Here is a 26,386-nt window from a genome sequence, read left to right on the forward strand (position 1 = left end):
ATAATTGCTTTGTTTTATTCCATTCTTCTTGCGTTCACCTTATTCATTTTTTTTCCTTACTTAATGGGCCGGCTTACCACGATAATTGTAGCCTTGACGAAGTCTCGCTTCTTTGTGGGAATACAAGTGAACAAAACAAAGCATCATACGAATATATCACTGCTTGAAAGGGCACAAAGTAAAATTCATGCTCAAACACTATCGGCCTTACTAATAAAGATTTATGCACATCGTATAAGCCTGTTATAAGAAAATTTTTACTAATAATGTCTGAATTGACAAGGTTGATGTATACTGCTGTTATAACAAGTGTCTGGTTTGTATGAAGACTTGTACAATGCTTATACAACGCAGAGGCCTAGTTTAACGGGTGTATAAGACAAAAATTGCGTAATTTTATCTGATTTCGCGTTTGACAGCATTTTTTGACTGTTTAGTTCAAGGAAAGATTTAAGTTAGTAGATATTTGTGTTTGTTGAAAATAGATTTTATAGATCAAATAGAAGATTTAGATAATATTGATATGCAGCATACATACGATTGAAGATTTGCCGCCTCCAAGGAAAGTCAAAGAACATACCAAACTCGGTGCAATCCGTTATTACTTTCGCATGGCGATTTCAAAACAAAATACCGCTTTTCAAAGAAGTATGTTATGAAGATCTGTGACAGAGTGCGAGCTGATGTCGAAAAGAGTACCTACTAGAGGTGGAGGGTTTTCGATTTAGGTGTCTTCTTCATGGCTTCTCAGTGTCATTAGAAAATGCCAAATTATATATAGTAGCACTGGCAATCCTCCACAATATTGCTATTGATATCAAAGAAGACCTGGATGTTACGTTTGATGACACTGAGAATGCTCCAGAAGAACCAAGGCCAACCTAGACGCCCCCAAGCAATCTGGCTAGACAAGCTGCTAGATCTGCTTTTATTGAAACATATTTTTAAGGCTGTTTTATTTACATAGGTGTGGATAGTTAAGGACTTGAAATAAATAAAAAGTTATATTTCATTTAAAACGGGGGTTTTATTTTTTTTATAAGTATATAATTATTTATTTAATTGCTGCTGTAACAATTTGAGCCTTAGAAGATGCTTCTGTCTAGCCCTTTCGTGAGCTTCGGCGAGTCGCTTCTGTTTGAGCTCATGTGTTTCAGCCATCTGCCTTTGTTTTGTTTCGTGCTCTTCCTGGAAACACTGGAACACTACCGTGTTGCGGAGTTTGGCACTTTCCACTATTTGAGATGCCTAAAAAATTATTTAAGTATGATCGTTGAGGGATTTTGAATGAAATAGTCCTTTCTCTATCACATTGATACTAACCTCTTCTAACTTTTGTACTGCAGAACGCGGCTTTTTATGTAAAATTCTAGTCCTCTTTGTCTGAGGTTTTGGAGTTTCTATTAGCTGCAAATAATAAAATGTTATTAGTATATTGAGTAAATGTGTATATAATTGCTTTGGTTGATAAAATAAATACAACTTACATTAGAATTATGAGTCGTATCAAAATTATTAAATCAAACGTCAATCAAACACGGCGGGTTGCCAGGGTAACAATAAATAAGGGTCGTTTTGTTATTCAACCAATACACATCGATTATTGGTCAAAGAGGAGTTTATGCCCTGTACAAGCTCTATTCACTGAATTACTATCACCTTGTCATAACGCATGTATAGTGATTTTTTATTAGTAAGACCGTATGACTGTAACTGATATTATAAAGAAAAAAGTATAGAAGGAAGTCATATCATAATAGCACACTATTTTTTTAAATCATAAACAAAATACTGGCAACTTTTGCCTTATTCAGTCAAAATATGTAACTGTCATGTGCCGATACTCATATAAAAAACGTCACTAGTTGACGTTGACGTTCGTGAAGTTATCCGAATCTCGGTTTGTTCATTCGATCGCCGCCATCTTGTAAACTATTGTCATTCGTACGGCTTGTATCGATTCGATACGCAACACGATAATCGGAATCTCCCTAATTCCTTAGGCAGCGAATTGAATGATAATCGGGAATCGAAATTAGAAAATGAGAACACCGTCCGTTGTGTGGCGATTCTTCGATCGTATTGAACAAGATGGACGAGTTGTTGCCATTGTGTGTAAATTATGTGACGCTCGATATAAATATTTCGGTAATACGACTAACTTGCGATGTCATTTGGTAAATAAGCATCCAATTCAATGGGAGCTGGGGCAGAATGTAACTCTGGAGCAAGATTTTCGTGTAGCTGCTGCTACAGATGACGAAACGAATCAATCTACACCCCGACCGCGGCAAAAGAGATATAGGAAATCGGAAAGTAAAGATAACGTACGTTATTCAATTTCAGTAAATAATGATCCCAGTATTCTGGAAGGGAACATGCCCATAATAAAAGTACGCTTACTTTATTTTAATATAGATTATACTTTTGTTATTGTTTACATGTTGTACTTTGATCTATAAATAGTCTTAATAGTTCAAATACTTGGTTCTATATAAAATATAATGATTTGCTTTTACAATATCTACTCTTAGTCTTTAAGATAAGCAGGCTCATGTGTACATATAGCATAAATTTACTCATAAATATTTTAATTTGCAGGTAGATGTGTTAGAATCAGATACAGATATTGCACATGATGATGATACTCAAGCAACTATAAATCTAGTTAAACAGTTGCATAGGGGTACTGATGAAGAATGGCTTAATGATGATGCTTTTGATTCAGTCACTGAGACCTATACAAAACCACAAAAAAAGAGAAAGATATATAGAAAAATTAAACAAGAAGTTATTTCTCCTGCACCTACCACTTTTGAACCTAAAAAACAAATTATTATACAGAATAATAGAAGAGATGAGTATCACGCTTTTGGTGAATATGTTAGTAATAAATTAAGGAAATTCGATAATAATCAGACAAGATCTAACATTCAACAACTAATAACAACAATATTATGGCAAGCGGAATATGGAGTATATGATAATATGGACACAGTCAAAAGGATTTTATTACATTCAATGCAAGATATGGGGTCTCCAACACAAGAGGGGGAGACTCTACATATTAGTAATCAAGAGCTTGAGAACATGAATGAAAATATTGCTGTAGACCCAGTTACAGAGTAACGCAAAGACCCAAAGACATTAGACTATAATGTTACATTAGTTTTAAAGGCAAATGAATTGTAAAAATAAAATTATGTTATTTAAAAGTTTATTAATTGCTCTATAAAAAATTTAAGGACCCTATGCCTGACTTCCGAGAATGGATCTTGAGTAACTTAACTAGGTACCTACTTAAGGTGAAGTTAGTGAACACTTATTTCCCCCCAGCATGGCCATGAACTTGATTGTTGCACTAATCCTTGATTAGTAAATCTTTTAAGTAGAATTCCATTATGTTCATAAATCTAACCAAGCTATTTTTGCCAATATGCTATGCTATCTACTTCGACAGCGAATTTAGCTTTGGCTAAATCCTGCATTATTTTATTGCAGATCTTAGATTGTAAAATTTTCATAACTGTCAAAACTCATATGTCAATGTCATTAAACAAATTTAAAATCTAATCATGGCGAGTTTTTCTCGTATATCGCGAAAATTACTTAAAAGCACAAATTTCTCAACATTTCTTACTCGTAATAATAGTTTTGTGAAACAGAATAATTACAAAAATGTGTGGACAGCGTGTGCTTGTGTTATCAGTGGTGGTGTTCTGTTATATGCTGCTAAAAATAGGTATGGACGACACACAGTTTACGCGCTCAAAGCTAAGGTATAATATTTTGTTTTAATTTTTATGTGCTAGCCTTTCATTTATGCATAAAATTAATGGAAGTTTACGTTAACCTACGTTAACACGGAATTTCTGTAAAAACTGTTTAATAATCAATACAATCTTAGCATTAATAATCTAAATTTTAGTGACTTGTAAGGCAGAATATATATTTAAAACATTTTGAAAAATAAAATTAATTTAGTTTTGGGTACTTTCTATCTCATCTTTATTAAATAAAATATTATTGAACTTCATAAATGAGACATCTGTGTAAGTAAACGAATTATAATTAAAATTATTTCTCCATTCTTATAGTATAAACTTAAAATACCTGATGACAATAATGTTTAATTTATAATAATATAACAAAATGTTTATATTGGAAAATTAAAGTCAACTTACATAATTAGGTAATATATATATTTATTAAAAATATATTATTTACTATTTATTTTTATAATTTTCGTTCTATGTAAGTAGCAAGAAGAATGTAAAAACTAGTGAAACTTAACCTTAAACCATCCTTCTGATATAAATCGTCCTGCCCCTCTGGGGCATGCATTATTTATCCTAGTATACTATTAAGCAAATGATAGATTTTAAAATGAAATTGCTTATCAATATTGCTTGTCATATTGTTACCGGATATTATGTCAATAATATAAAAGCAATATATTGATGCTGTAATATAATTTGTTTAGTTATATTTAGGTTAAAATTACCTAAGACATGTATTTGATGTTAAGAATACTATATAAGAGAAATATTAGCATTGATAACATGCATAGCCGTAACAAGTACTCTGGTGCATATAACACTAATATTGTTAATTGTATGATTGTATTTGTAAACCATTTTCTTTTTATTGACCTTGCTTATAAATTGAGACTCTTTCAATATTTTAATATTGATTTTGGCTAGATGTGGCATGTCTAAGGTAAGCAATTATTATCTTTGGCAATTGAATATTAAGGTAACGAATATTAGTTGTAATATTACTCTTAGGTCATTATTATAAAGATTCATTACCTCTGCAGCTTAGTGTAAATTCCACATTAAATATTAATATATCCATAAATATCAATTAAATATTCGCTATTGGTTAAATTTTGGTTTTCTGCAAAACAATTTGGTAATGATAACACAGCAGACTACATTAAATAAAGTATCTGGTCTTTAAGTTATTAAACAGTAAGGCCTACAACGCACTAGCGGCTGGCCGCAATGCGGTGTGCCGCTCCGGCGGGCCGCGGTATATACGGTCCGCCGTAGCGGCCTGCCGTATTCCGGCTAACCGTCCCTATTGCGGTCCTATTGCGGTCTGCCGCAATCGTCACTCGTCAGTGCTTCTTGAAATATTACAAATTCAAATTTAATGAAGTGGAATAAGTGATACATGTATCTTGTGTTCCATAATAAACATATTTTATTTTTTTATTTTTTACTCTTTTAAAATAGGTTTACAATATTTTGTTTACATTTGTTAAATAATTATATGTGATGACGTAGGTAGGACGGCTGACCGCGCCGAGTGCGTGGAGGGGACGCGGCGCGCCGCATCAATCAACCGGTGCGGCTCGCCGCAGCTCCACATCAACCGGAGCGGTTGACGGTTGACCGCAAGTCAGTGCGTTGTTATCGTGCGGTTTCATATAATAATCGATGTGCGGCCCGCCGCAGCGGCACACCGCATTGCGGGCAGCCGCTAGTGCGTTGTAGGTCTAAGGGTATATATGAAAAGGAGTACTTATTAGTTACTCAAATCTTAGCTTAGCTATTAATTGAAGAATAAATGTTGATGGATAGTGGGTATTAGATTATATTACTGAGAACTCTAGAATATATCTCATAGATTAAAGAATAATAGTATATATAGTAACCAATTTAAATTTAAAAGATATATAAGTAATCAAAAATTTGCTTTTTTTATTTAACCTTTAGGTCAATTATCAATGAAACAGTTGCAAAGATTTGTCCGCCCTACCATATTGTACAGGTTGTTTACGGAGCATAGAAGTGATAAGTATTCATATCACTTAAGGCTCTGTAACTTGCATTGTTAAAAAAAACTTCCCACATTTTTAATTTTAATGCACCAAATATTCTTTTTTTAAAGTCATGTGGCATAGACAACCACCCGCGTCGTTACGTAGTGTCGACTCCTATGATAAAAATTCACCGACGTAAGAACTAATGTATAACGATTAATTTCAACAGGACATCGATGTGAATCGTATCAGGGACACAGATTGTTACGAGCAGTTGGGCAAACGTAATTTATTTTATATTCCAGTAAATATTATTCCAGTATTCCATATAGTGTATGTGCGACGAAAATTTCGTTTAGCCATTATTTTACATTATATGATTAGAACAATCCTATTGAATCATTGAAATAGTTCTAATTGAGCCAAAACTTATGACTGTATAGTGTATATAGCAAATCTCTGTGTACAGACATGTCATACAGGTTTTATGCTGTACAGAAATTTACTGGCGTTTATTTTGGATCCTACTGTTTCCTTAAATCAGGGGCATTTTAATCTTTTTCTACACGTGTTAAATGGGTAATGAGTCTCCCGCGTGAATAGTAATGGGACACTGGAGTAATTGCTTTCGGTTTTTTCGGTTTCACTTTTAAAGTCGGATTATGTGGTAAGACGGTCATTTATTTTAATCGGTGGTAGGTTGGTGGTTGATTTTTTTTACTAATTAACTCTTGCCCTTGATTTTTAAATTAAAAAATTAATGGCAAGCGTTGAAATTGAAATAATTAAGAATCATTGAAGAATTCGGGGCAATAAAAATGAAAATTCATATTTTTTTAGTGTACTTCAATAATATGTAATTCGCTTATTAAAAATATATAGTACAAAACTTAAGTTGAATTGTATTCAAATTTGACTCTACAAATCGAAAAATACACGTAGAAATTTCAGCATTTAAATCATATGTACATCGCGAAGTCCTTGTTAAGTTGAAAACTCGTTAACTCGATTTTTTTGCATTTCCTTGACATTCGTGTTAAAGAGATTCCACTGTACATATTCAACAATGTTGTCAATTAGTCTGTCTTTATGGATAACGCATGAATTGTAAAAAAACAACTTAATTGATCAATTAATTGGTGTTTTGTAAATCGATTTTAAATTGTTGATATTATCTATGTTAATAATTTAAATATATTGTTGTTTCTGCAAAGTAAAAAAAAATCAGTGGCGCTACAACCTCTTTTAGGTGTTTCATGATCATTTTTCAATGTAATAGGCAAGTACGTGTCAGCCTCCTGTGCCTAACACACGTCATCGACTTTTTGGGTCTAAGACATGTCGGTTTACTTACGATGTTTTCCTTCACCGTTGGAGCGAATGTTAAATGCGCACATAGTAAGAAAGTCCATTGGTGAACTGCCGGGGATCAAACCTACGACCAGAGGGATGAGAGTCGCACGCTGAAGCCACTACTAGACCAACACTGCTCTTATGCAAAGAAAGCTTTATGAAATCCATTTAATGGTATTAAATACCGTAAGACATCTCCATTATTATTAAAATCTTAACTTGTTCAAGAGCGAGTTAGATTTCACTCTTGAATTAATTACAAGGACTAGACGATTCACGTGAAATCAAAATAGTAATAAATATATGTATGTATTTTTAGGATTTTATACGTTCTTACGAGTAGGCTTAGGGTATGCAGTTAAGCTGTAATCTTAACAGGTTTTGTGTTGGGTATTCATTACAATCTATCGATAATGTCGATATTCATCACGATTGGTCAATGATTTTGTTTATTTTCTACATTAGCGCCTGCAGGTCGGCTCTTACTGAAGTGCTAAATATAAATAGTATAGGTAATCTTTCCCTCTTGATATTTAACATCTAAATGTATTTAATACTAGTTATGTTTTATTTGAGAGTTTTTGTTGTTTAGAAGAGTCATGAAAAATAAGAAAACGAGCTTGGTAATTAAAAAGAAAGCTTTTCAATCCTACCTGTGGATATGTACTAACATATGGATCTAAAACGTGCGCGCTCACTTAAGTGCAGCATATATATTACTGGTGTGTCAAAGATAGGTGGAACGATGTATGATAGGGAAGAGAAGAATAGATAAAATAAAAAGTACATAATTGAGAAGTATAACTAAGGTATAACCAGATGTCACAAATCACAATGAAAATACATAAAGTGGAAATGGGCGGGGCACATGGCAAGAGGAACAGAAAAGTGGAGCAACAAAACTGCTGCCAGAAAGAAGGTAGATAGACCATATTAAGGAAACAGCAGGTTGTACAGTGCAGACAAAAATGACGGGATTTGGAGGAGGCCTTTGCCAAAGAATTAGACACATACCTAGGAATAAATAATATAAAAACGCGTTTATATAACTTAGATTTGAGAACTCTTTTAAGTTAAAAAATACTTGTATCAGGGTTCCCAGGTCTTCCAAAACAAACTTAATAGTTAATTCTATAACAATTTTTTTAAGTGTTTACAACAATATCTCCCAAATTTAAATTCAAACTGAGGGACATGATATCTCAAATAAAAGGCTTTTATTTAATATATAAAATTCTCGTTTCATGGTGTTTATAATTAAACTCCTTCGAAATGGCTAGACCGATTTTCATGAAATTTTGTGTGCATATCGGTTAGGTCTGCGAATCGAAAACATCTACTTTTCATCCCTCTAAATTTTATTTTTAATTTTTTTAGCCAAAAATTTTTTTTATTTTTTTTATGATACAGCATACAAAAATACATACAAGCCTTAATTTTCACCCCTCTACGATCCAGTTCTATTTTTTATTATAGTAGAAAGTTATTTTTTTAGTTAGTAGTTTGTTTTGCCATGTATATAATAAGTATATTATTATATACATGGCAAAACAACGTTTGCCGGGTCAGCTAGTTATTATATATTATTGCAGCACCTGAATCAGAGTGCAAGAGTAAATGGTTAATTCACTTTTAAGCCTTCAAGTTTATATGTATTAAACGTAATAGGAAATACAAATTTTCCCCAACAAAGACGTGACAAATTTCACGCTCCCTTTCGTTAGAGCGCTATTACTCATTCAGTGAATCACAATTACTTCACACTATCCTAGACGACGAATGAATTATTCAAAAACCTATCAATACAATTATCAAAAAGGATACGGTTTTACCCAGAGTTTTCCTTAATAAGTTTCATGACGATCGTACAACTTGGTGGTCTGGATTGATTTATATGTATTGATGATTATTAGAATAGTGTGTTCGTGATTTGGTTCGAAATAGGCTTGTCTATGAGTAAGATCGATTACGCATGTCTAGGTGGTAGCGAACATAATATATTCGTAAACGTATACGAAATTACTCTATTTACATAAACCTATAGATACTATAATAAATTCAATGGACTCTTTATGTGCGCTTTTAACACTTGCTCGTATGGTGAAGAAAAACATCGTCAGGAAACCGGCACGGCTTAGACTCGGTTGTGTCAGGCACAGAAGGCTGATTCCGTACACGCCTTTTAGAAAAAATAACGAATGATGAGGAAACAGACACAGATCTTAAATGTAGCGCCATTGGTTATGTTTACCGCGTAATTCTTGGTTCAGTCATCCATACTTTAAAATAATCAAAATAATCAAAAAGATTTTCACTAGCGTGTAAATGTAGCGCATGGCTTTGATTAGTTTTTTTACTATTTTATTTGATTGTACTACAAATACTTAAAATATCACGTTTCTAAAAGTCGCACTGCTTGTTAACAAGACTTTCCGATGCTTGGTCTTGTCAGATTATTTTTCTAAGCAAGTATTGTGTGTGTAAGTTTTTTTGTTTTTTTGTGGTGGTCGTTTGTTTTGAGTTTAGGCGACATGGAGGTTAAAATATTTAAGTTATAGGTATATCAACTTTTCAAAACCACGTGATCTTAAAGTTATATTTATTTTTCGTTGATATTTGTGAAAATTAAAATGTGTTTATATATTATTCATTATAAAAATGCATAAGAACGTGTAAGATTAGGAAATCCTTTTAAGAAAAAATACCTGTGTCAGGGTTCAAAATTTTAATTCCATTACAATGGTGATAATTTTTTTTTGAAGAGAAATAGCATAAAATCTAAATTAAACCAAGCAACTTTCAAAACTTGTTTAGTATTTTTTTATGATATTAATCATTTCTTTTTCTTTTCTATCTAATTAGTGTTAAGCTGTAATGGTATAAAAATAAATAATATTTCATGCCAAACAATATTCGTGGTCCTGTATACCTAATGTAGAATTATTAAAACTGTCTGCGCCTGTAACACAAAAAATTGTTTATTCTTTTTTTGGTGCAATAACTTTCATTGATTCTTGCTACAACGACGGACACACTCCGAACGAAAAAAGCATCGCGGTGTCGTATTCGTAACAAAACACCGATCGTTGATAATATCTCTCTCACGATTAAAACTAAATCACTCCAATATTCACGCTACATTCAGCCCCTAAATCGCACAACCCCTTAACATTTCGAAGAATCGACCACCAACGATGCCCTTATTAAAGGTCATTGGGACATTTTTTTGTGTCCGGATTATGTGACGCACATTGTCTAGGCAAGTGATACAATGTTATAATTTGTTCTCGATTTTATGTCGCTTTATTGTGTTTAGGGAATAAATAAATTGAGAATTCCTTTTTATATGGACTTATGAATGTACAACTAAGATCTTATAAGATAAGTACGTTTAGCAATCGATAAAACAGCTGCGTATAATCGCATGCATTCGATCAAGATATTATTTGAAAATATTTTAAAGAAAAAACTTAAACTTTTGTATTTTTTTTTATGTAATAGGAGGCAAACAGGCAGGAGGCTCACCTGATGTTAAGTGATACCGCCGCCCCTGGACACTCACACGGCCAGAGGGCTCGCAAGTGCGTTGCCGGCCTTACAAGAATTGGTACGCTCTTTTCTTGAAGGACACTAAGTCGAAATGGTTCGGAAATACTTCAGTGGGCAGCTGGTTCCACAGTGGTGGTGCGCGGCAAAAACTGCCTTAGAAAACGCTATGTATGTATGTGTGATATGCTATATCTACAAATATATAAAAAAATAAATCGCAAAATATGTTGCTAAATACAAACGGCTGGACCAAATCGAGTTTTCTTTAAATTTATTCCTTAAACTGTGAGGAAGAAAAGTTGGAAAATATAAAAAAATTGAAAAATTTAGTTTTATTTAGTACTTCGGTTTTTATTCAGGAAAAGCGAACAGTATCTATACAGTAGTATTGTAAAATTTTCTATATATATTGGTATGTAGCTACTAAAACCTAAGTTAAAAAATAGTATCAAGGCGAAACGAAGTTTGCGGGGGCTGCTAGATCATTTTAGTTATTAGTCTATAGTGACCTCTGCTGAATGCTTATTCGAACTAATACCTATATCCAGACAATCCAGGTCGAAACTTTCTAGGTTATCGCGATTATGTGACACCGGCGTTACCATAAAATACTATTTTACACTATCTCGTATTTGACACTAGTACTTTCGTATATCATGCTATTGTTTGCAATACTTGTCTAGAATAAGTTGTTTTACTCTTGGGAAATGTTATTTATGGGTCGCGAATTGAGTTGGTTGGTCCTTTAATAAACGCCTAGATCTTTCCGACCATTTTATTTTCAAAATTCGACTAAATTTTTACGTTTCCATTTCAGTGTAATGTATGTATAATTAAAATGTTAACTTCTAAGGAAACAAAATGTTTCGTTATTAATATACTTATAATAATTATAGAAAATATCGATATTTAATCTTATTTCTAACAATTTAAGTCTCCTAATACTATCTAATACCCTCTTTACCCTTAAATTCCTTCCCTTAAATTCCTTCCCTTATCCGATTTGTTTCCGTCAAACATCTTAATTTATTTTTGCACTTGATTAGAGGGTTATGCGGGGTAATTGATTACGACTGGCGTCTGCTTAGGGTCTTAAGTGAATAAGTGGCTTAGACGAGAATCATTTGATTTGTTCGCTTATACTGATATTTAATCTATTAAACAGATATTATATGTAGCGTACACTGGAACTCCACAAAATGTCTATGCTTAAAAAATGTTTATACATAACTTATATTACTTTTGTTTTAAATATGCTATGTTCTACGGAAGCTGTCATCTATTTACCCATACACTCGGTTCCCTAGTGGGGACTAGCGTCAGGTCAATTTTGTCACCACCATATTTTGTTATGAATAAAGTTAATTGTTTTATAATTGTATATGTCGAGCGGGTTTATAAACCTGCGTAGCCTGTGTTCGAGACTCGGCGAAACAAAAGGAAATTTCTTAAAAGAAAATTGATCTTTAAAACAGACTCTATGTGTGACGGGCTTAAAATAAGTCAGAACTTATTTAAAGAAAGACTTACCTACTGACTTACACCACTAAGACTAGTTATTTGTAAATGGATTTGAAGTGTGCATCTGAGACAAAAGGATTTGAAAAGTAAAAAACACCCAAACGGATCAGCCTTCGAATTCCGGTCGTCAATTCGTTCAGTCATCAATAGTTCAAAAGAACACGTATCCCTGCGCCTGCGCAGCCACACGCATTGTTTACCGATAAACATCTTGTTCGTCAATCACTACCAGGACCTACCCCTATAAACATATAAAAAACATTATACAATTTGAATATTTAAGCCTTAGGAATAGAGCTCAAAATGGAAGGTAGTGTTATATTAATTTATGACGATTAATGGAAAAATAGAGCATTAGGTGGCAATGTGTTTGAACCTTAACATGATTTCTGAATTGCAGGGCGTTATCTCTGAGCTGATCCAATTAACATTGTTTGTTTTATTTGAATATGACATTGAAGAATTTAGGAAAAATTTGGAAGATCTCAATTAGACTATACTAAACGTGTCTTGGGATTTGCTCAAGAGTAGCTAAGATTTGAGACAAGTTAAAAAGACTTCAATCCCTTAGAGGTCGTGGGCGTTAATTATCATATGTATTTTCGTGGTAATTTCCAATAGAAAACAGTGTAAAATAAATAATTAAAAAGTGGAAGATGATTAGACTTTTAAAGGTACTGTGTTTTCTATAATGTGAGGAAATTATACGTCTTTGACTTACATACATAAGGTCATAATAAATAATGTTATTGCGTTTGGTTATAATTAGATGCTGGTTTTATATGACTGACGGTGTGTTTTTAAAAAAATCATCAATCATAATATGTACCACGCAAATAAAGGATTTATTTATTTATTAATATCCTCATAACATTTTGACACATAAACAATTAAAATAATATATATTTATAAGACTATAACTGGACCTAACAAGTTATTTATATTATATATAAGATCTTAAAAACTTGCGTTTCAAATTTCAATATTTAAATATGTTTTAAAGAAATTCGATGTTTTTTTAACAAACATTATACGCATCAATACATACTATTATGTGTTAATGTTGTATCAAAAAAGGGTCCTTGAAGATTTCGGTATTATGAGACAAAGAAGTATTTTTTCATGTTTGTCTATGGCCCTCGTTAGCCAATTTATGTCGAAACCTGATTGATCGATGATCCACACGAACGCAAATAGACGACTCCATTATGGAGTTCGTGACTTCCATTTGTTCATTAACTTATTAGTTAACCAGTTAGTCTAAATAAACTAGGTTATGTTTTGGCTATTCGTTACAAAATCGCGTACGTTAAGTGTAAGATTTATATTAACATAAGCACGAAAGAATAACAAACAACTTGTTTTGAAATACAAAATAATTGCAAAGTTTTCTTGCCACATCTACTAATTAAAAGAATCTGATACAAAAAGTGTTAAATCATAGAAGTACAGTGCTTGATGTTGACGCCAGTATTAAAAGGAGACTATCCGACCAAGTGTAAACGAAATAAATAGACTCCTATGATAGAACCTTTTAACGGCATTTCAAATGCAATTACATTTAAAAAGAATTTACCAATTTGTCAGATAAATTACAGAAAATATATGTGTGTACGATAATACGCAGATAATACCCAAAACACATTACTGGCTAGTGATTTATTCCCGAAATATCGATCCCATCGTCTCATACATCATTGTTGAGCTATATTCCCATTGTCAAACCTCACCCGTCTATCTTATCTGTGTCCGGAAAATAATTGTCTATTGCATTTCTTTTGTTAGGTCTACGTCCTTTAAACGAGTTAAATTCTTCTCTACAAAGGCATATTTTCTCACTGGAATGCTTTTATACTTGATAGAGGTGTGAAGGGTCTTCCATTCTATACAGGGATTTTCCTAAGGCGAAGTAGTACGGGAGGTAGCAACGTTTTCGAGAAAGAATTTCAGGTCAGCTGATTTTGTGATATGTCTTCCTTCTTGCACTTCCGGTTAGAGTCTGGGCAATCTGGCTGGCGGTAGCGGTTGCGTTCATTAGTGCGCATCCTATCTGTCCAGGTAATAATCCTGGATTTTAAAAGCATTTTAAGAAGCGTAATTTTTAATTTTTCGTTTTTAAATACGTCTACCTGACATACTTTTTTTATTGCCAGACATTTTTCACGTTGCTAACTATGTGCCAGACGCGATTTTAAGTTTTATTTTTATGAAAATTTCAAAGCATTTTAGAATGTCTGTAATTTTAATATTATGTTATTTAAATATAAGGAAAACTGAAAATGAATTTGCCAGACATTAATTCGGTTGTTAAGTCTTGAATTAAAATGATAAAGTTTTGCAGTATGATGAAGCATTGCATTTTAAGAAGCGTAATTTTTGATTTTTCCTTTTTAAATACGTCTACCTGACATACTTTTTTTATTGCCAGACATTTTTCACGTTGCATGAATTATTCATAACTTACATTTAGTAATTAGGACAATTTAAATAAAGTGTTGATTATTAATTTTAATCTAATTTTATATTCCTTTTTATGCTCGTACTACAAGCATTATACTGCAATACTTTTTCATTTTAATTCAAGGCTTAGCAATCGAATTAATGTCTGGCAAATTCATTTTCAGTTTTTCTTATATTTAAATAACATAATATTAAAATTACAGACATTCTAAAATGCTTTGAAATTTTTATAAAAATAAAACTTAAAATCGCGTCTGGCACATAGTTAGCAACGTGAAAAATGTCTGGCAATAAAAAAGTATGTCAGGTAGACGTATTTAAAAAGGAAAAATCAAAAATTACGCTTCTTAAAATGCAATGCTTCATCATACTGCAAAACTTTATCATTTTAATTCAAGACTTAACAACCGAATTAATGTCTGGCAAATTCATTTTCAGTTTTCCTTATATTTAAATAACATAATATTAAAATTACAGACATTCTAAAATGCTTTGAAATTTTTATAAAAATAAAACTTAAAATCGCGTCTGGCACATAGTTAGCAACGTGAAAAATGTCTGGCAATAAAAAAAGTATGTCAGGTAGACGTATTTAAAAAGGAAAAATCAAAAATTACGCTTCTTAAAATGCAATGCTTCATCATACTGCAAAACTTTATCATTTTAATTCAAGACTTAACAACCGAATTAATGTCTGGCAAATTCATTTTCAGTTTTCCTTATATTTAAATAACATAATATTAAAATTACAGACATTCTAAAATGCTTTGAAATTTTCATAAAAATAAAACTTAAAATCGCGTCTGGCACATAGTTAGCAACGTGAAAAATGTCTGGCAATAAAAAAAGTATGTCAGGTAGACGTATTTAAAAACGAAAAATTAAAAATTACGCTTCTTAAAATGCTTTTAAAATCCAGGATTATTACCTGGACAGATAGGATGCGCACTAATGAACGCAACCACTACCGCCAGCCAGATTGCCCAGACTCTAACCGGAAGTGCAAGAAGGAAGACATATCACAAAATCAGCTGACCTAAAATTCTTTTTTTTCAAACGTTGCTACCTCCCGTACTAAAGGGTATGTTGTATTTGGGTAGTAATCTATGAAGCTTTGTGAAATCTAGTTTTAGTTGTTTGCCATTTTAGAACGGAATATATTCAAGAAATTTACTGTTACAATCCGTTGTTACTTCAAACTAAAATGACTTATGTATATGTCACCGTAAAATTATAAAAACCGTTAGATTGTAATCTATCTCGCGAGATTGTAAACTGTCGAAAGATTGTGAACCTCAACGAACTGCTTACAAATTAACGTATTATTATTCGGTAGTTATATGAAATTGTTGGGAAGTAAAATTAATCTGTAATTGACCAAAGAAGTTTGAATGATAACTAAGTTAGTGTAGTACAATCTACCGAATACCGATAGCCGATAACCGATAGATTACAATCTAACGGTTTTTACAATTTTACGTTAACATATATAAACACAAAGAATATATAATTTAATACTGCGAAAATCTAGAACCTAATTCTTCGGCGCCGACAGACGACCAGCCAATCATATCGTATCTTCCATCTTGATTGAGATTTATTAGACTCACGGCTAAGGCGGCTTGCGCTATATAAATCAGACTTCTGAGCTTTAACAGAACTTTCAACTGACATTGAATTAACATTTTTATTATTGACTAAGTAGAGTTTAAAATTTAATACAGTTTTGGTTTTAATTCTCGTTGACCGAACTGAGAGTTACATATCATTATCACTTGTAACACTAATAATAATTTAAATACAGTTTCAATCTACGAATCGCTATATAGAAATCAGCATTATACACGCTTCTTATATCGCAAAAGTATTTCGAATTAATATTCTTGCTTTTTGATACACGTGCTTAACTAGAATCTACTATCGGCCTTCAAAAAAAATACGGAAAATATTTATAACTTCGTGGAATTTCAGAGTTAAAATAGTACACTATAAATAACTAACTTTACACGCTCATCAAACCCTCGATAATCAATTTTTATAGCTACAGCTATATATTACTGATATGATGCCGCCCTGTACATACAACATGTATATACAGGATACATGTTTTGTATGTACACTATTAGCATTGAGATTAGTCTTGATTGGGTCCATGTCTCGTCAGGAGAAATTTCTTGCCTTGAGAAAGCATAAGATAAGCTATTGATTACATTGTTAATTTTCACTATTTGTATAGGTCTAGTGTGGCTAAATGTCTGTCGCATTCCAATCCTGCGCATACAATGTATTAATAGTAATGTCCAGTAAGTAGATTATAAAAGATTATTTTCGTCTGCCCACTATGGTGACCGCATTAACAGTTAAAAATAAAATGTGAAAATAGTTTGACAAAATGTGTGACTACGTTCAGTTTATTTTAAATTATTTCAGTAGTACATACATATTTACGGTACATATATATTTATATATGTACCTTTTTTGCCTCAAATATATTTAAATTCAATTAAAAATTATGCAATCAGAATTCTTTCTCAGTATAATTCAATTATACGTTCCGATCAACGTCGGGCATAAATAAAAACGTACGTGTTTCATAATTTAAAACGGACCTCAAAAGAAAATAACAATTACAATGAATATTCAATTAGCAGTCTACTTACTTGATGATATAATTGCAAAAGTGCCATCACAAAAGTATTAATAGCAAGAGTCGTGACTAGAGATACACGCTTTATCATCAAGAATTGTTGACATGACCACCGCTCCACAAGAACGCTAAAACAATTCCATCTGCAATCCACTTTTTTACGCCATTAATTATGTGTGTAAATGCTAATTTAGAACCTATCTATAATATAAATGAATCGCTGAATGGATTTCGCAAATCCTTGTATATAATATTCCTTGAAGTACGGGAATGGTTCTTACGGAGAGAAAAATTTAAAAAATTCGCTGCAAAAGTCTAAAAACTACACTTTTCTACTACTATATTCCAATACAAAAGATTCGTAATAATACTTTAAAGTCGATTTGAACTTTAATACCATGCATAAAGTTTAAGTGTTAGTGGAGGGGTTCCGGGAAGGCAAAAGAATTGAGTAACGTTAGTATCGTATAAATATTAATGTCAATATTTGTCCTATTGACATACGATGTTATCATTATTTATAGGTTATGCCGAAATATGTCCAACCGTGCGTCATCTAGTTTGGCATAAAATGTATTGAATTAGTGTAGGATAATACATTATATATATGGTTTCATTTGCGGAATCATACCCAACAATGTGAAAATAATTTAGGTTATTTGTATAGTTTGCAGTTCATTACTGATATAAAGCGTCGCGTCCAACTAGAAGTCAAAGCAGTTCGTTATAAAGATGTAAAAAATTTCGCCAACAATGGACTTAGTTTGTTCCATGGCTACAAATCACGATGGGATGACGTTGATTTGACGGGCATGTGTAAACCTGTTCGATGGACTGGTCGTGATCCAGTTTGATATTCCCTCGTTTGGATCAATAGATCTACCGACTGTAGCGTCATGTCAATTTTGCATAAGATTAAACGCCCCGTTCTGACTGAATCATGTTTTACCTTGAGTCCTTCGACAATTACAGGCGGCACGTCCAATTAACTGAACCAACAAAAAGGTTACAAGAATCGCACTTATTACGCTGTTTTCTTACATGAACATTGGCGAGAAACACGTGCTCCAAGATTCCGTACATCAATTGACAGCTTGCGGTCTCCGAATTTGGCAGATGTAGTGCCTCAGAAATCCTCCATCATTGGGTATGACATGCCGACATTGATTGATGCCATGTCAGTGCCAGGACAAAATGTTTTGCGGTGGACTTTTGGGACTATACGGGTCCATTAAATACATTGACATGAGCTGACATATTGACTCGGTTTACGACGTTTTGAATGAGTGTTTAGAAATGTTGTTATCCTTAGGCGAATGCTACACGCTCGATATTTATCGTGATATTTGGATCGTGATCCAAAATTACGATGTGTAGTACATGCGTATCACGATCCGTGATACGGATCGCTGGATTTCTAGAAATCTAAAAATCCACGATCCGTATCAATTATCGTCGATAAATATCGAGCGTCTAGTCTCTGCTCGATATTTATCGCGTCAGTATTTATTCTGCCAGCGATGGAAGAGGACGCGCATATATGGAGGCGGAATAATATAGAGAATTCATACTTGTATTAGAAACATTACCTATAAGCATAGGCTGATTTACACGTATTAAGTTGCCAAGTCTTAACTAAATTTTAAGTAACCGTTTACACGTAAAAATACTAAATAATTAGTTAAACTCATTTATTCGCTCAAGATGGACGACCACAGAACAAAATATTATAGGATTTTCTCTTCCTGATTGGGGATTTACTGTATTGTATGCTCCAATACATGATTGTGAAGGTTCTGGGGACTCAACGTAATACGTATTTGAAGAAGGCGAAGGAGTAAAACGGCTACTATTATTCATTGGGGAAGGGGTTCTACTACTGTTCATTAATTGTTGTATACGCATATCGGACAAATAGTTTTGGATATGTTTTTGAGCTTCCAGCGCCGAAAGCAAAAGCATAGCTTTGCAATGACTCCGCCAGCTTATGCTTTTCACTTAAATTTAACTAAATTTTGCCTGTCCAAACGTGTCAAGTGATTAGCCACGCCCACCAACTTAACCGAAAAATAGACAAAATTCTATTCTACCTTGTTTAGTTGCAACTAAATTTTAACTTGCAACTTCTTACTAAATTCACTGTTTACAAGGGTTAAGTTACTTAAAATTAAGTTAATATTTAGTAAATTTTTAGTCAACTTAATACGTGTAAATCGGCCATATGGGACACCTCAAATGCAAACTAGGCAAACTACAGAAAATAATTTAAAAAATAACAGATTTGAAACGATCTGGTGCTGCAGCGGAAAATGTTTACAATTCAAAGTCTTGGATATTGATGTATATCAGCATATACTGATAATAATAATAATAATAATGGCAACGCAAGCTTTCTTAATATTGTTACTCATATTGTAACACGAAATGTACGAGTGTACTCAATGAAATTTACCGTCGTACTGACGCGATCCGTATCGAGTGTGTAGTATACTAAAAAAATACAAGATAAATATCACGATAAATATCACGATAATTATCGAGCGTGTAGCATTCGCCTTAAAATTATTGGCAGTCTTGATCGATGGTGCACTTTTGGGACCATAGCGAAAGGTTATCATTTTTGTTCAATTAGGCAACAAAAGGGCTCATTTGATACCATTTGACAGTCCGAGAAAAACAATATCATCTATTCCAAAGAGCCGTAAACAGTATATAACAGCTACTAATTGGTGTATATGTTAACGTAAAATTGTAAACACCGTTAGATTGTAATCTATTCCGCGAGATTATAAACTGTCGAAAGATTGTGAACCTCAGCTTACTGCTTACAATTTAACGTATTATTATTCGGTAGATTGTACTACACTAACTTAGTTATCATTCAAACTTCTTTGGTCAATTACAGATTAATTTTACTTTCCAACAATTTCATATAACTACCGAATAATAATACGTTAAATTGTAAGCAGTTCGTTGAGGTTCACAATCTTTCGACAGTTTATAATCTCGCGAGATAGATTACAATCTAACGGTGTTTACAATTTTACGGTGACATATATATGTTAGGCTGATAATGATAAATGCTCAATTGCCAAAACATTATAAACTTACAGTAATTTATCTCATCAATGTCGATGAAGTGTAATCAGGGATCAGAATATAGTCTTTTTATTTTCTTTTGACTAAACTTAATGCAATTCTTAGTACACCTTGCATCAGGTTACAGAATGTACCAGTCGGAGGTCATATCAATATCAGCAAGTAATTTTGGGGACGTTGATAGCAATTTAGTGAAGCGATAAAACAATTTGGTTGACAGCTCTCCACTACAAAGTGCGCCGGCGTATTAGGTCATTATAGTCCCCCAGACACCTGTTTTGATGCTCATTTTGCCGGTTACGCAATACGCTATTGAGAGCATTAAGGGGCGATAAGAATTATTTGAAGACAAGCAAAACAAAATCTCTTTCATTTTCTTTGTTTATAAGAGTGAGAATATTAGTCAAGTTAAGTTCGTAGTACTTCCTTCGTATGTCATACAAGAAAACCTCACTAGATGATAATATGCAAACGTACTCCTGCGCAGATTTCGATTATAACATTTGTTTTATTTAAACGGCGATCTAATTATGTTTCTGAGTATTACGCAAAAAATGCTTAAATAAATCCCTCGTTAGAAGAATGCGTTGTATTAATGTATCGGGTTTAAATTGGAAGGTGCTGAGGTGCATACGATGCAGCGAAGACAAAAACAATTTTAGTGTGCCTCGACGTAATGTGACTTAAATATACAAGATCTAATACCGTTAGAGCGGCAAATAGGATTCTTATAAGAGACGATTATCGTGTCGTAATCGAATGTGAAAATATACGAATTATGACAGGCATATTAATATGTTACATATAACGAATATACGGTTAATGGACTATTTTTATTGTCCGTTGAGTGACAAAAGTTCTACAATCTGTTAGTGCCTATAATAATGAATTAATTCTTTAGCTTGTTTTTCCTAGATTATATAGTTTGTTTTTTGTTTCGTGTGTGAATTTTTTATTGGGTATGCATTCTTGTTGATTTGGACAGGATTGTGTTTTTGTAAATAAATAAATGAATCTTTTTATTATGACTACGCTGTCATACAAAATGAATGTGTTTACTCGCAGTGGATAATTAACAGACTTGAATGGAAAATAACCTACTGACAAAATACTTGTAGACCGTTTCATAGAACAAAATTGCGTTAAACTTTTAAGAAAAGAGCGTAGGTACTAATTCTTAAAATGCTCTGGCTTTGAGAGTGTCCACGATATCACTTAACATCAAGTGAGCCCCCTGCCCGCTTGCCCCCTGTTCTATTAAAAAAAAAGGGTGCGTGTACTTTTGTACCTACGCGCGTAAGAAGTTATACTTCTTTGGCATTATTAAAAATAGTTTTTGATTGAATAATTAATTACAATTAAACAATCAAAGACTGGAAAAGGATTCATTACTCATTATAGTCAATAAAGTTCAGTTTACATTTGAAAAATTAAATAAATAAATATTTATTATTATATATATTATTAAGTGTAACATAAATTCTATTATAACTCGAATGTTTCTTTTAAATTATGTCCAATGCCGTAGCATCTTCCGTGGGAAACTTTTCTGTTAATTTTGTGTCACGGTGCGCGCGCATCATAAAATTTCATAACGCGCCTAAAAAAGTAAAACTTCAAAAAGAAGCATGTGAACTATTTAAAAGAATGATTCACTCACTCTTCTCTCACATCACTTATACATATAACTAAAATATATATTTCCTTCTAAGCATTTTCTTCCTTGTTAAACATCATTCCCTATTTAACATTCCGTCGTATCGTATCATCTGAATGGCTGGACGAGTTGCCGAAATGAATTAGTAAATCGGCGTCGACATTCCCCGTGCCCCGTCCCACGAGTAAAAAGTATCTCTAATTTATTTATGAGAATCGGGAGCCACAATGACGAGCTGTGCCTGTCTAAACATACTGATAGTGGTTATCTCGTTTGGACAGCTGCTATTGTTGAAGGGATTAAAACCCTTTTTACCTATACGAACCATATACAGTAGAACCTCGTTAAGTCGAACCTCGATAAGTCAAAAACCTCCAAACCTCGAAAAAATTTTTTGTTCCCTTCCCTTAAAACACCAAAACCTCCATTACTTGAAATCTTGACCCTCTGTTAATCGAAATAATCACCGAGTCCCTCCAAGTCATTTTGGTACATATTTTCACTCTATAACTCGAAAAATTAAATTTGACCTCTGTATCTCGAACATAGGAACGTTTTATTTTACAACCTTTACAACTTGATCATTTGGAATTTATTATCTCTATTGTTCGATCAAATATAAGTTACCGACTTTAAGAATTTGCCGACAATGTGAGTACACTATTGTTTCTTAGAAAACATTTTAGGAGTATACAATAATAAATTTATTACTCATGGAAACACGTGTTTGCTTGCTTTGTGTCAGGTGTCAAAATGTATAAGAATAAACCTCAAACTCTTTATGTCGAATCAAATTCCGCCTAAGTCGAAATCCTCCATAAGTTGAAAACTCTATAACTCGAATTTTTTGGCGTCTCCCTTGATGTTCGACTTATAGAGGTTCTACTGTATCTAGAAAAAATATTATTTTAATTTTATAACCAGTGTTGGTATCTGAAATTCTAACTAGAACATTGAAATTGACTTAATTAGAAAATAATGTAAGTTTTTGTTAATAATAATAAAGTAGCAGTGCTACAACTCTATATGGGTCTTGGCATCAGATTGCATCAGTTTTATCGCATATTTATATTTGAAAAGCAAGAAGAACAGCCTTCGCTGCCATATGTAATTAATTTTTGGGTTTGAGATGCCGGTTTCCTCACGTTGTTTACCTTCACCGTAGTAGCAAGTGTTCTGCCCAGATGGAGAGAAAATTTCATAGATTATCAGGGTTGAGGGTAACACGCCAGATCAACATTGCTCTTCACAGTCACATTTGTCGTGTTCACCAAAAATATTTCTTTCTAATCATCCTAATCTGCGTCATATATTACCAACTTTCGCATAGAATGTGGAAGCGTTTCGTTAAAAGTAATTTAGTCGTAATTATTTCATCAAACACGTGCTACTATAAGCGTGTGAATAACACATCTACTATATATAATCTATATTTTCTGTATTGGAATGTCTATAGGAAATTTAATTTGTCGGAATTAAAAAAAATATTTTTACGAACCAATTCAGCTTCGACTAAAGTTTTTGTAAAAAGAACCAATTGTTGAAAGGTCAGCACTTTTGAGCCTTCTGGCAAATTCAGTGTCCATGGGTGGCGGCACAATTAACATCAGATGAGCCTCCGCCCGTTTGTTTTATAAAAAAAAAACATAGCAAATATATGTTTTGTATACATTAGAATTATTCAGATTTAGTTTAGATGTGTAGCTTCTAAAGTTATATTTAAGAATAACGAGACAGTAATCACTATGCCGTCGATTGTAAATAATTTTATGCATTTTTGTAATAAAGTCATAACAAGATGCCTGTTTATTGCATCAGATTACATAATTACACGTTCAGCCTTGTCTATGGTCCGTAAATAACACCTTCACACATGAACTGCCGCTAAAGTGTTGCCCTCCGATGATACGTGAGTAATCGATCAGCTTGTCATTGGTGTTATTTCTAATATCTATTTTGATAGGGCTGTCAGTGAAGGTTAAAATGTTCCATTGATTTTGTAGCTAGATGTAGTCTTAAATGATACCTACGTCTAAGCTACGAAATGGTTGCTGGATTTAAGGGGTCCCGGCAGAACTTCCTCCACAAGTTATACATATTATTGAAATTAGATTGCCAAGTCAATCTTTATATTAAAAAAATATTGGTTGTTTGTAAAGTAGGTTTACGATCGAGATGTTTACGTGATAACGTCTTATTGGTGATATAAGTTTTTGGGAAGTAAGGAATTAATGAAGATAACAATTTTTTCAAATTTTAAATTACATCTATCGTTTTATTCACACTTTTGATGATAAATTTCGGGTGTAAAATGACAAGTTTACTTATTCAACTATGATATACATTTTTCTTCATACATTCACGGAATGACTGGCAGCGCTCGAGATGAGACGGGAGATCGGTCCGTCTCTCTCTCGTTATACCTGCGATCGCGCTCGTGAGGTTTTGGTGTGACACAAGTTTCTGAACATGTCACCCGACTAAAACGATTTTAAAGACGTTATCACGTCAAAACAAAGGATTTTTAATTGTATTGTCACTATGAGATGTTTTTAGGTTAGCTTATTACGTAATAAAAGACAGATCCCTTAAGTAGGGACGGAATAAATTAACGGCTTGGTATAACATAGATATGTGAACTTTTTATGGTAGAAGAACTGTGACACTTAAGACTTTACAGACATAACTAGGACATAAGCAACTTTTGTGTTTGAAGCAAATCTCCCGATCATTTAAGATGTTATTTCACAAGATAATGTTGCTATACTTTATTTTAAAAAACAAATTATTCTAAAGGCGCAGCATTGAAGGTTCTATAGATTAAAAAGTCCTTAATATATAATAAATAATAGTCCTGTTAATAAGTTTGATCGAACCTTATATAACACGTTGTATCATTGACAAGGTGCAGAGTGGCTGCATTAAATTACATATTCAAATCGCTTGGGCTGATGGATGTTTAGTAAAATGGGTATGGTATATGAAGATAGCATATACTCCATATTCAAATATACATAATGGTGACACTCTCCCTTCCTTGGAAAGTATGACTTATATTCTATAGCCGAATAATATAAAAGACTAGTTTAAAGAAAAACACTTTTTTAACGGATTAAAGCTTGTAATATAAACTTATAATTATTTTACATAATAATCATTTCGCGTGCTTTACAGCGTGCGTGGTCACGCTCGTGACGTGGTGGTCACGTGGTATTGGGGGTTCATCGTCGGGAAACATTTAAATTTTTTTTAAATAATTTTTAATAAATAATTAATTTTTAATTTACATAGCTTCAATCCGTTAAAGAAGTGTTTTCTTTAAATGTGTAAAGTTACGTTAATAAAAGACAATACTATGTAAAGAATAGTTTCCAAATTGTACAGTAAAACTATACCTTGGCCGGAGGTTCTGGAATTCTTCGTTCTGGAATGTTTCATGGATTTTCGGCGAAACAATAATCGTACCAGGTTATTGTACACAGAGAGCCAAACACCAATTAATTAAATAGCTTCAACAGTCTCTAGATAATATATTCCATACAACAGGAAATTTATACGAACACAAACTTAACCATGTAAATACATAGATAACTTATGATCCACGATTCTACTAATCCTAACATAGAGTGATGTACAATCATGTTAGCATTGAAAACTTAAGTCGTCACATATCATTCTTTTGTACTATTTCGCACAAGTGACATATTCGGGGAAGTGAACACGATGTCAGCGGAGACAGATTTATCTGTTTGTTTGCACGATCGCAATAGTTTAGCCACAGAATGATTATGCAGTAGGAAATAACTATCGCGTCATTAATGTTTATCGATGCGAAATCAAACTAAAGTTTGAAGATAGTAGTACCTAATTTTACATAAGTCTGAGCCTTAAATCAATCTGTGGTGAGCTTTTTAATAATTTGTACCTCTTTCTTATTAATAACAATAAAACCAGTGCAGTGTTGGCCAAGTGGCTTGAGCGTACCAATCCTAAAGTCGTACGAATCATGGCTGTGCACCAATCTTACCTTTCTATGTGCGCAATTAACGTTTCAGAAACAGACCTCCTACTTACCTATTAAGAAAATAAAAATCACAAAAGAGAATCTGAGTCTGAGGTCAAGACCTAGAGGTTGTAGCGCCACTGTTTATAATGTAATAACAATTTAGTACTAAGATTTTCAGAAGCACTCTTAGTTGTATATTTAATTTCAAACTCGTTTGACTTGTATTGGATCATGATGTAAATCATATTGGTAAAAATTTATAATTTATTGTATACATAAATGTTACTAATTAGAAAGGATTTGCATTAACATATAACGTAGTAA

At 32.9% G+C, this 26,386-nt stretch overlaps 2 protein-coding genes and 1 long non-coding RNA gene across 8 annotated transcripts in view; 2 read left to right on the plus strand and 1 right to left on the minus strand.

Annotated features, from left to right (window-relative positions):
* Positions 1-1,007: 1,007 nt before the first annotated feature.
* On the minus strand, positions 1,008-1,702 carry LOC125054098. Of its 2 annotated transcripts, XR_007117660.1 has the most exons (3): positions 1,488-1,702; positions 1,324-1,407; positions 1,008-1,248 (listed from the first exon to the last, which is right to left on the minus strand). It is a non-coding gene; the product is annotated as an uncharacterized LOC125054098 (long non-coding RNA). The 2 variants fall into 2 exon arrangements; XR_007117659.1 differs by having other exon boundaries at positions 1,324-1,702.
* Positions 1,703-1,906: 204 nt separating this feature from the next.
* Positions 1,907-3,210, plus strand: LOC125054095. Of its 2 annotated transcripts, none has more exons than XM_047655773.1 (2): positions 1,907-2,393; positions 2,602-3,210. In XM_047655773.1, the coding sequence occupies exons 1-2, from the start codon at positions 2,043-2,045 to the stop codon at positions 3,127-3,129; spliced, it is 879 nt and encodes a 292-aa protein (XP_047511729.1). In that variant the 5' UTR covers positions 1,907-2,042; the 3' UTR covers positions 3,130-3,210. The 2 variants fall into 2 exon arrangements, with proteins under 2 accessions (XP_047511729.1, XP_047511730.1); XM_047655774.1 differs by having other exon boundaries at positions 1,909-2,327.
* A 254-nt stretch (positions 3,211-3,464) lies between these two features.
* Positions 3,465-26,386, plus strand: part of LOC125054094 (calcium uptake protein 3, mitochondrial) — a 79,659-nt gene continuing 56,737 nt past the window's right edge. Inside the window, exon 1 of one of the 4 annotated variants that reach the window (XM_047655771.1) lies at positions 3,465-3,779. In XM_047655771.1, the coding sequence (XP_047511727.1) occupies positions 3,576-3,779 (204 nt within the window). In that variant the 5' untranslated portion in view covers positions 3,465-3,575. The remainder of the gene's footprint in view (positions 3,780-26,386) is intronic. The other 3 variants (XM_047655769.1, XM_047655770.1, XM_047655772.1) reach the window with 3 other exon arrangements.

The sequence above is a fragment of the Pieris napi genome, chromosome 11, assembly GCF_905475465.1.
Source record: "Pieris napi chromosome 11, ilPieNapi1.2, whole genome shotgun sequence".
Lineage (NCBI taxonomy): Eukaryota > Metazoa > Arthropoda > Insecta > Lepidoptera > Pieridae > Pieris > Pieris napi.

What these genes read in the sequence shown, in the direction of transcription:
- LOC125054095 (XM_047655773.1), top strand. Translation starts at nt 2,043, where the DNA reads ATGAGAACACCGTCCGTTGTGTGGCGATTCTTCGATCGTATTGAACAA. An exon ending in GGAACATGCCCATAATAAAA is followed by an intron (nt 2,394 to 2,601) that starts GTACGCTTACTT and finishes TTTAATTTGCAG; the next exon opens with GTAGATGTGTTAGAATCAGA.